At 39.5% G+C, this 11508-nt stretch overlaps 2 protein-coding genes across 2 annotated transcripts; both read right to left on the bottom strand.

Annotated features, from left to right (window-relative positions):
- Nucleotides 1-246: 246 nt before the first annotated feature.
- On the bottom strand, nt 247-2131 carry LOC307255160 (regulator of G-protein signaling 13-like). Its single transcript, XM_080033796.1, has 5 exons — nt 1980-2131; nt 1799-1858; nt 1641-1702; nt 1373-1539; nt 247-1250 (listed from the first exon to the last, which is right to left on the bottom strand). The coding sequence occupies exons 1-5, from the start codon at nt 2060-2062 to the stop codon at nt 1065-1067; spliced, it is 558 nt and encodes a 185-aa protein (XP_079889922.1). The 5' UTR covers nt 2063-2131; the 3' UTR covers nt 247-1064.
- Nucleotides 2132-8311: 6180 nt separating this feature from the next.
- rgs1 (regulator of G protein signaling 1) lies at nt 8312-9613 on the bottom strand (the record flags this gene model as incomplete). Its single annotated transcript, XM_080034107.1, has 4 exons — nt 8312-8488; nt 8761-8927; nt 9016-9100; nt 9581-9613. 4 exons carry the CDS (start codon nt 9611-9613, stop codon nt 8312-8314), a joined length of 462 nt encoding a protein of 153 aa, XP_079890233.1.
- Nucleotides 9614-11508: the final 1895 nt, after the last annotated feature.

The raw sequence follows: 11508 nt of genomic DNA, 5'->3' as shown, positions 1-11508 counted from the left end.
TCTTTGTAAACTGTGCTGCTGTAGACATGTCTAAGCTCAGAAACCACTATGGAGTAAATGTTGTTACTGTTACTGTTAGTAAATATAGTATTCTGAATAAATTCTTCTTCTAAATTGAATGAATTGGTGACATAGTTACATCCTGGATTCTTAAGTTGAATAAGGTGTCTTAAAGAACAGATTTTAGTCATCGTGGCACTCTCTTTCATTTTTTGGAAGTATATTGTTTATTAAATATGTACAAATTCCTCATAATATTCACATTCACAACCTATTCCAAAAACTGTGGAATACAATTGTTAACATTTAGCTTATAACAGATTAATATAGTATATTATATATTAGTCAATTATTTTACTGCGAGAGCACTGATGTCAGAATGTAAAAGCTCTAAATGCATAATGCTGCAAATAAAAATCCACATCTAGATAGCGTCTGCCTATCTGTCGCTTTAGTGAGACGACAATAATCTGAAGATGCTGTGTGCAAATGTAGAAACCAGCTCATGCACTTGCACCTTGGGTTGATGGTGTTGTTTGCACCACATACACTTCCTGGCGTCTCTCACAGAAAGCCCCCGACTTTTTAACTACTTAATCATGACATCTCTGGGAAGTCTCTGTGCTGTACAGCGGCTATCGCTGCAGCTGCTGTTGATTCAACTGTAGAAGCCGTCCTTTTCCATTATACCAGATGAAGAAGCTCTCTTCAGCCTTTGTCAAGCTGAGCTGACACAGTAATTAATGGCCTGGCCAACCCCAAAGCATGTCTTCTCAAACTCAGAAGGAAGGCATGAAGGCATGAAACTGACTTTTGGGTGTTTTTTGTTTTGGTGCTTTTGCCGTTAATCAAACAGCATCAGTTGTCACACACACACACACACACACACACACACACACACACACACACACACACACACACACACACACACACACACACACACACACACACACACACACACACACACACACACACACACCAGCTACTCTAAGGTAGTCCAGCGTTGGGCTCATGCTTTGAAGTCCAGCTTCTTCGAGCACAATGTCTCTTGTATCTGTTTCCTTCTACATCTTCACGGATTCTGACATTGAATCCAGTAGAGCCCTATAGATGTCGGACCTGAGGAAACGTGGGTAAGAGTCCCTCTCCATGAGTCCGTATACGATTCTCTGGGCGTCGTCAAAGCAGACTGTGGTGGGCGCCTTAATGTTCTGCCGGATCAGCTCTCTGGTCTTGTGATCAATGTTGATCTGGAAGCAGAGGAAAAAAAAACACAAGGACGATTAATACTAAGGTACGTAGCAGCAGATGAGCTACGATGTGTTGTGAAAAGAACCGTAAATCTGTCTGTAATATAATCAAATGTGCATACCTCTCTCATAGCCTCAGCTTGAATGTAGCGTTTGAAGATCTTTTTGGCCCTGGAGGACATCCTGAAGGAAGACTTAATCGTTTTATAGTCCTCACACACTTTCCAAAACTCAATGTTTTCATCGCTGAACTCTGACTTCAAGAAGGCCTGGAATATCTTCAAGCCATCTAAACAAGACGACAGCAATACATGGAGATGCTGTTCGTTAGTCCCGAGGAAGAATACTGACTATGAATGCTGATTATGGGACCACGTAATGAAAACTCACATTTGGATGATAGAAGTCTCTCTAGAGAGTGGGACCACTGGGACATTTCATCAAAACAAAGCCTGCAAAAGAGGGGTCCGCATTGTCATAAACACATGGAACAAGCATGTCAACAGTGTAGACGTTTGGTTCACAGTGGAGAGGTTTTCTTCACTTACCCTTCAGTTTTAACGGCTTGACACGATCTCCGTCGCAGTCGACACTTGTGTTTACCAGCCCTGGATAACCCACACAAACACAAATCAACAAGGTTTCTCACGCCAGGCATGTTCCTCTGATACTAAAACGTTGACCAAATTTGACACTAAAAGTTGACAGCGCATTAAACAAAATATTTACCCGTCTTTTCCCCTCATCTTGTTGTCAGGGTCCATGTTGAGGTGCTGCAGTTGCCTTGGTGGTAATGCTGCTAGATCTGGCATGGCAACAATGTCCAAAAGTGCATGTGTGACTGTGTGCTATAGGCTGCTCTTAGAGACATGTGAGATCGCAGACCGCTAACGTTTTCTGTTCAATGAGCCCACTCAGTGTCAACTTATATATATATGTACAAGCAGAAGTCTGGCATGAGGTTGGTGTGTAGTATCACATCATCATCGCGAGCTAACCGCAGAAAAAAAAGGAAGTTGGAGATGACGCATATCTGCGCAGACTGCAACTGCAGCGCCTTGTCTGTACTGTACCTGCATCATTACATGTTTGTTTGAAAGTCCGAGGATGCAAATGGGGACAGTGGAAAATTCTGCAGCAGATAGGCAAATGCAGTGTGGAGAGCTTGCCTTAGACAACCGATGCCACTGTTTCAGCCTTTGAAAGCACTATGCGAACTAAGGGCTGATGCTCTTTCAAAACTCGCATAGGCAAATGTGACTGAAACAAGCTTTGTGTGAGGTACTTGCATTAGGTAAAAACAACATTTATATGTTGCTATCATGGGTCCAACAACCCAAAGAGCTAGTGACTGATAGCAACTTTGCAGTAACGAGAGATAACATCTTGACAGTATAGCATCTATTTCTCTCATGACAAAAAAATTCTGCCTTTTATAAAAAAGGTTAACTCATAAGGATTTAAATGAGTACTCACTGAATTTACACTTAGGAGTTTTGCAGCCTTGGCCAGATAGGACCCTAAGTCCTTTGTTGCTAGATGTTAGCTAGATTGCTAACCGGAAGCAATAGATCAACATTTACTCTTTTTGAAAGTGTTTGTATTTGCTTTTTTTGTTTTGTTTAGGAGTTATATAAGGAGATGAATGTCTTGCTGGGGGAATGGTTAGCTTGACTCTGTCCTAGTTTTAAAGTAATGAAATGTGTCTATCAAACATTCTTCCCATTCAACTCGTGAGAAGAAAATGAACAAGCATATTTCTCAAAAGAAAGAAAATGTTGAATTGGAGAACTGGCTAATATTACCTAAGTAATGGAGGGCATTTGTAAAAATGTAAAGCTTTTCCTTTAACTGGTTAACTCAAGATAAATATTGCTCTAAAACAAAAGTACTGAGCCAGTCCACTGATTTAAGACTATTTCCCTCTGTGTTTGCAGTGTTGTTACATTGTGATTTCAAATTTACCATCATCCTGTAATTTTCACGTGTGGATACAGTGGCAGCTGTCCTGCAGAAGTTACACCTCCCTTTTAAGATGTTCTCAAACTTTGGCACAATCAAATTGAACTCAGTGTGTTCTTTGGTTTGAACAATCTCTCAGCCCCCTTCACTGAAGCTGTCCTAACATACAGGCATTATTTGAGTTTTGAAAGGGGAGGCAGATAGGAAACACAGAGAGAAACAGAGAGGGGGACATGGAACAAAGGTCGCCCACCGTAACTTACAGTTTTTGTCGAATGCTTACAGACATGTTGCAGACTTTGGCCCACTGCGTCAAAACTTAACACACAGGCCGAATAGGACAAAGCACATGGAGATAAACTTCTAACTTATACGGCAAAATTAAACTCTTGAAACAAAACCTAACAATCCCATTTCAAAACTGTTTTTAGCATCAAAACAATACACACATGCACTTTTGAATTACTCTTTCCTAGCAGCAACAACACACAGATGTGCTTTATGCAAAACACAGCTGTATTCAGTACTTTGGATGGTTTTTGACTTTAAAAGTCTCACTTACTGTCTCACAAAGGAGCTGAGCTCATCTGAGGTCTATTTGTAATGCTAAGGCTCACACTGATTGGTATTATATTAGCTTTATTTTTAATTTTTCATGTGTGTGAATCTGTGTGCTTTTCCAATTTTAGTTGTGTTTTGTATTTTAAATAGATGTGTTTTCCAAAGGATTGCAGGTGATTTCCTTTTTGACCAATGTGTCTTATGTAAAACACTGTGTGTAGTGTTTTGCAAAAAGTGTGTTGGAGAATTTCAAACACAGTGCAAAGCACATATTGTGTTTGTAGGGTTGGTGCTTGTGTTTAGGGCATGGTCACCAAAGGTAGAGGTTGTGATGCTTTGGGCCTAGCAACCACTATTAGTGTGTAAGCATTAGGCAAAAACTGTAACCAGGGGCACCTGTGGTTACGTGGTATGTGTCTTAGGCAAGTCATTCTACCAAGTGTTTCCATTCCAAGACAGGATTACATCTTGTAGACACGGATATTATTAGGCCATCTCTGTGTCATGTACTAAAAATAAAATAAAAATTTCAAATATTTTTCCTGCAGAGGTTGAAGGATCTAGCTCTTGCCGATTTGTCAACACCATTGTGTAAAACCACCAAGTCAAGTCAAGTCTTCCTCAATCTTGTGAGCTCTGTCACTGAAGCTCCCCCATGTGCCAAAGTAAATGATCTCAAAGGGATTAATCGCTCCCTGCTGCTGTGTTGACAGGAGTTAGTGACAAAACGAAAGCTTTCACTGTCATGTGGACATTCCTCTGGACTTTTATTAGAGAGATTTGAACAAAAGTACACACTCCTTTGTCCTTTGTTTTTCTAGGTTACAGCTGTCAGGTGTTGTTCCTTTTTCTGTCTGCTCTAGTTCAGGACAAATGGTGTATAATATGACACTGAAAAGTAGCACACATTTGATTAGGTTTTATGGCTCATCAAAGTATCACACCTGTAGTCAATGATCTGATTTTATCATATGAAATTTGAGAACCCTCCAGCTTAAATTGATAACAGAATTACCCTCCACAAATCTGCTCGGGATGTCCTTTAGAAGTCAATACTTTGGTTCTCAAAAATCTGCTTGTGAGTTAATATTATCAAATTTTACAATTTTATTCAAAATGTAATTTCCCTTTAAATATGGAAACATACACACAACGTACTGTCTATACAAGAATTTAAGTTGTGAATTAAAGCTATATGTGTAGAATTTCCAACAATGGTGCCCTAAATTGTTAGTTTCAGAAATACACTGTGTGGCAAGGGACACATCTTTCATCACTGAATGCCCCATATGTGATGTGGACGCTAGTACTCCCATATTTGCAGTCCTTAATTTGTTGTTTATCAAAGCATCCTCGGCCTGGAGAAGGATCAATACAGTTTCCAAACCTGCTTCTTTCAGCTCCTTAAAATGTTTGTGAAACATTTGAGATGTTTTCCTGACATCCCGTGTGGACTGTAATTCCATCTATTCTGACAAATAAGGTAAAATGTCCCACAGTTGGTCCTGAATGCAGTTTTTAAGCTGCTAGAAAATGGGTCCAGAATGATTACTGTAACTACTGCATCCCTTTTGTTGATTGATCTTAGGATCAATTTGAAGCTCTTACTGTTTCCTTTCCTTCAGCAATTGCATAAAAAAACAACCTTACGTTTCTTCAGGGAAATGTATTACTGCAGGATTTTAATACAGGATTCATTCAAACTACCTGCCATTTTATTTCAATGAAATCCTGCTTTTGTGCCTCATTTCGCCATAACATTGAACTGTTTTTCTTTCATTTTTCAATAAATGTCCACTGCTTTACAAAATCACAATGTTACTTTGACAACGATGGAAGCAGGCCCGATGTTCACAGTGCCAAAAGTACGTCAAGTGATTTTCAAGTCTAACTACAAGTTTATTTACAACAATTAAAAAGTACAGTAACGTAATTAAGTGTGTCAAGGAATCTAAAAAAAATATACAGAAAATATAGAGAACATACTATTTGGAGTATGGGCTCCAGGATAAAATATGGAATTGCCCTTTAAGCACGGATTCTTAAATAGCATTAGTGTGTTAATATTATCTTTGAATCACAATATGCCATAACTTATGTGTTAAACAAGCTGCAAGTTTGATAAATATAGTGACATTCTGTATAAAATGTATAACCTTTACACATACCCAAGGCAAGTTTTAGCTTTTCAAACAGAGGTAGGCTTAGTACTTTTGTTGTCAGTACTCCTGTTTGTTTGCTTTACAGGAAGTGTTTGTGTTCTTATGCAGCTGTTGAAGGCATGCTGTTGTGACATCAATTCTTTTATCTCAACCATTTCCTTAATCGGTTGCCCCACCCGTCTGTGAGTTTCCTCCGTCAACTGTTTTCACTCTGAGAATGATATCTCTGCTCAGTTTGTTTCATTCTTCACTTCCTGCCAGCGATATACTGCAGTAAAGCCAGGCTACACTTTGTCACAAGTACGAGTGCAGGATAAAGGTGCAGTTTGTGTAATATCTTGTGGCATCAAGTGGTGAAAGTTCTAGATTGCAACGCTCCCTCGCTAACCCCTCCTTTTCGAATTATTACAGGAAGCTACAGTGGCCTTCAAGGACAAGAAGCTAGTTACTAAAGATGGCATCATCCACCACTGCCCCAAGTCTTTCCACAATATCAAGTGATGAGGTGAAGATGCATTTAGTTATTTATTCTATAGTAGTTTTTGATCGTCTTCCAACAGGAGCATTTCCCAGGACACCCACTTTTGTAGAAATGCATATGGCTATTGAGTTGGTCCATTCTGTGCTTCTGCAGAAACCAAGCAGTGCAAAGTGGTGGTCTCCATGTGGGGTGACCCCGTTCTGCGTAGATTTAAAGGGCTTATTCTAAGGCAATAAAAGATTTTTATTAATTTTTCTCAAGCAATTATACACTAATCATAACATACTTGTGAATATTATATTCCATTTCTACCAAGTCTGTTCAGAAAAAGGCCAATGCATTCTACACACTGCACATTTAAACATGTGGTTTGTTTATTTACATCTTTTTAACAGTATCCTACCCAAAGAACTTAACCCGTCTTACACACAGATGTGAGTAAAACCAGAGTTGTCGACACTGGGAGGAAGTTGTGGTGAGATGTCTGCACTGCACACAACTCCACGGTGTTGAACACCCTCTTAAAATAACCCCCCCCCCCCCAATACATTCACTGACACCAACACAAACATAACAAAATGTTCTAAGGTCTAACACCCTGTCACATTGGAGTAACCACGCCGTGCCTACTTCCACTTTCCAAACACAAAAAAACACATGCATAAGAGTTTGACGATTTAACAAAAGAATCATGTGTGTTGAATTAAAACCCTACATGCTGAACTTAGCCTCTTTTTGGATCTGTACTGTAAAAGAGGACAGATTTGGAACCCTGCTCTATGGCTGCTCTCTTTGTATTTGCGTGCTTTTCTACAGCGAGGATTATACGAGCTTGTTAAATCCACCCTGGCCCAACGACAAGTCACAAACAAAAAACAAACTGATAAAACTGAGGGAATTAAGCAAATACATTTTCATACTATCTTATATTACCAGCAACGCTGCTCAACACAACACTGCCTGCACTAAAACTTCCTTTAAAGGGAGATTTACATAAAGGACGATGAGCTCAGTTTTGGTGATTTCTTTCTTCATGATGAATGAACTCGCCCGGCAACATTAAACCACCTGAATTGCCACCGAAATCCGTCTGGCATTTTCAGCCAAATTGGACTGCAGACAAGGTTGATTCATACAGTTCCTCTGAGAAATACACCACACAAAGAGAGGGGAAGTGTGGAGAAGCGTTTTTTTTTTCATTTTTTTTTTTCATCTCGGTTCGTTGTGTTGTCATCTTGCTTACAGAATGATGCCTCTGTTGCCATCTGCTGTACTTTTTGACCAATGACCATAGCACAGCACAGTGTCATTATTAGAGGCTTCAGTCCTCCCTGACAACAACAAAGTCTATTTGCATGACATTCAAACTGACCACACCCTGACACCCTGTCTCACATGTTTCAAAAACTAAAAAATATAAATGAAGACAAGGAAACATTTGATAGAACTCAGAATCCAGTCTGGTGTTTAACAATACACTTACACATTTATTTGCATGTGAAAGTTACATTTATGTGAGAGTATCAGGATTAATATTTGCATGATCAATTAGAAAAGGCGTTGATAGTATTTACAATGAAGAATTCTTTTTTATTGTTAACCTTGTGGGTTGGAGGAGAGAACAATCCTTTGAAAGACTTTTTTTTTATCTTAACATAATCAAATGAAATAACACAGATAAAGAGATAAAGTATAATACAAGCCACAAATGCTCTTGAGCTGCAACTGTCTACTGTATCACACAGGTTGAGAAAAGCTATTTGTGCTACACTTTAGAATATGGATTGTATGGCGTGAACCTTACTATCCACACTGAAATCAAGGGGTGCTGCTACCGTTGATCAGAATTGGAGAGAAGATATCCCGTCTGAGAGAGGCTGTCAGTTTTGCAGCGGTCACCTCGAATCGTTTCTCCTCAGGAGTCCCTGGTAGATGTTAGACTTGAGGAAGCGCGGGTAGCAGTCCCGGGCCATCAGACTGTAGATGAGCTTCTGTGCTGTATCAAACGATGTCAGGCTTGGCTTGGAGATGTTCTTGGTTATGTTTTCTCTGGTAGTGCAATCTATGTTGATCTGGAATGAGATAACATGGCCCGGAGGCGTCTTACGGCAACTCTTTTCATCGTCATTCCCTATAATGTTGTCAGGGGGGAAAACAACTTGTGTGCACCAAAAGTAAGGTTCAGCAGTTTTAAAACAATAATATGCTTAAATTAATAGCTGTCACCATGTCACTGTTGGCCCGATACATTCAGATTGCGATCAGTGACCCTCTTCGGGCATTTTTGCAATATAAAAATAACAAAAAAAAAAAACCCTGCCCTGTCAGATTGCAGTCATTTTACCTGTTTAGGTGCCTCTGTTTGGACAAACTCTGAGTAGATCCTGTTGGCGGAGCAGATCATCTCTGGGACCGTCTTGATTTTCTTGTGTTCCTCGCAGGCGAGCCAAAACAGTATGTTCTCCTCACTGTACTCGGACTTCAGGAACTCCCGGAAAGCTATCTGTCCGCCTGAGGCGAAAAAAATCACAGATGATAGCAAACTGGTAGCAAGAAATGTACAATCAAATATACATATACAATCAGTAGAGAATCTTACCTTTACAAGTGAGGACTTTGTCCACAGACTCGCTCCAAGTCTCAACATCCTCCAGCGGATCCTTGGGGAAGCAACACAATCTACCCTTGAAAAGAGCATCGAGATCTATCACTAGCCCAGTAATCTGTCAACTCCACAGCACGCCACCGGCAAACCCCGAGGCAGGCCAAATTATTCATCATTCATATACTGTGTGATATACTGTTATATATACTAGTGTGATATGCTGTTATATGTTTTAAGAGGACTTGTAAGTGGAACTTTCTTAAGGAAAAAACTGCAGTTAACATATTATTATTGATTGTTAATCATGTTACATACTTGTACTGGGATCATCTGAATTTGTGGTATTTGTTTGTATTGTGAGTATTGTGAATTGTGTTTTAATGTCTTGTTCATTCTCTATTATACGTTTGCCATTATTGGGCCTCAATGGAATGATGATGACGTGTGAATAAAACTAAACAAAAAATTAACATTCAGTTTAATGCCTTGAGCACACGACAGCTAGACTCACATTACAAACCCCTTTAGGAATAAAGTCACAATGCAAGGTGAGACTTACAGTGGGTGAAAAAATCTTCAGTATTTTCCACATGGCTGCCGTTAGCTGTTCTCTGCTGAAAATGGGTAAAGGCCCCGGAACAAAAAATAAAATATGCAGTAACTCACTTTATGGCCATCTCCTCGTCCTCTGTGAAGGGAGATAGGATCCTGCCAGACTGAAGATGGAGTGGTGATTGTTTGGAGAAATAAGGGAGTCAAGTGGCTGAGTAAATCTGAATGACCCCCACCCAACATGAATGGAATATATGGAAATCTGTATGCAAATGAATTGTTTTTGTTGGTAAGGACAGGGGCATCCTTCCATGGCCGTCGCAACATGAGGAGAAGAGAGCTCGGCTGTGATTTGAGCCGACCACACCTGTTGTTCAAGAGAGGGATCGCCATTGATGTGAATGTGGCAATAGGAGGGTAGCAGATAGTTTGGAGACTAATTAAATGAATTAAGAGTATTAAAACCAAAACATTTGAGATTATGGAATACTTTGCATCACTCAGTAAGACCTATAATGCATTGTTTGGTGAATAATCATCAATGTGGTGACATAGTGGCCTGCTGTGGCATAGAGCGCAACATGACAAATTCAGAAAAAGATTTAACTAAATCATTTAGCAATGGTCAGGAAGCCCCGGGAACAACCCTGACCACAAACAAATGGCCATTAAACAAATTCCCTATTGAGAAGAAGACTCATCATACATCCATTTGCATATCTGCAGCTCATTCACCAAGGTGCCAAAAAGAATAAACAAGCACTGATTTATTAAATATGCCTCAAGCAAACAACTTCAATCAATGTTAATGATCAATGACGCTTGAAACAGAAAGGTTGTCATTGTGTGATTTGCAGTTTTGCAAGTTCATAGATTAGTTATCCTCTGATGCAAGTCTGCATCGGATTTGGAAATGCACAAAAGCAAGTGTTTGAAAATGAACATTGCTCATGTAAACACAAATTGAAATCTGTAGCCATGCCAGCAACTCTGTGAGCCTGCACTTATGTTGTGTTCAGCTCATATGGGAAAGATTCCCATGTAAGTGACTCAGGGGCTTTCACCATATTGACTATAACATTGAAATAGATGTGGGAATGACATTTTTGTTCACATAAGGCGACCATGTACTGAATCAATTGATTTTCAAGCACAAGTCGTCATTTTATTTTCATAAAAATGACATCAATGACAATGTCAACATGCTAGTGTTTTGAGGTATAAAGTTGGCCATGTTTGCGATTACAGTCTCATGTGTTAGCCTGCTAACAGTTGGTAACTAGCACTAAACAAATGGTATTGTGCAGCTGAGGCTAATGGCTGGGAATTTAATTCGTTTCTCAAATTGAGATTTTGACCTGATGATATGATTAATGGAAATATAAGGGATCACAATAGTAATTGCAATTGACCCCAAGGGGAAAGTGAATGTGTGTATACTGAATTCCATGGCAATCCATCCAGCATTGTTGAGACATATCACAAAAAATATAAATGTCAACCTCAAGGTGGTGCTGTAAGAAAGGTCAGGGGTCAGAGTCAACCAAGTATGTAGAATTCCTTCTCTGGGGTTAATGAATGTCACTCTGTAAAAACATTCATGACAATGCGTCCAATAGTTGTTCAAACATGTTGGTGTGGAGCAAAGTGACGGGACAACATTCATAGAGCCTAGCTGCAAGCTGCAAAAACAAACAAAACTTTTTTTTTTTTTCATTCCACACATTCACAGAAGTGTGATTCACTTCTAGTGTAACTATGTCAGCAGCTCAAACTTTATGTCTATTGTGTACTTTTCCACCTCCATCAATGGATGTTTGATGTAGATTATTATCATACTTTACTTTCCCACAAACCATGTTTCTAAAGGTGATGAGAGCAAATTCATACTGTATGCTAACATATTCTTATGATTTAACATGGATCGACACAAGA

Source organism: Ammodytes marinus, assembly GCF_949987685.1.
Source record: "Ammodytes marinus genome assembly, chromosome: 9".
Lineage (NCBI taxonomy): Eukaryota > Metazoa > Chordata > Actinopteri > Uranoscopiformes > Ammodytidae > Ammodytes > Ammodytes marinus.
The sequence above is the reverse complement of the archived record's forward strand: the minus strand, read 5'-3'. Positions and strand labels throughout refer to the sequence as shown.

Bases quoted from the DNA above. Each gene is read 5' to 3' on its own strand.
- LOC307255160 (XM_080033796.1), bottom strand. From the start codon at position 2,062: ATGCCAGATCTAGCAGCATTACCACCAAGGCAACTGCAGCACCTCAAC. The intron at 1,540-1,640 runs GTGAGTTTTCAT...CGTCTTGTTTAG, and splicing joins GAGACTTCTATCATCCAAAT to ATGGCTTGAAGATATTCCAG. The intron at 1,251-1,372 runs GTATGCACATTT...CTCTGCTTCCAG, and splicing joins AAGCTGAGGCTATGAGAGAG to ATCAACATTGATCACAAGAC.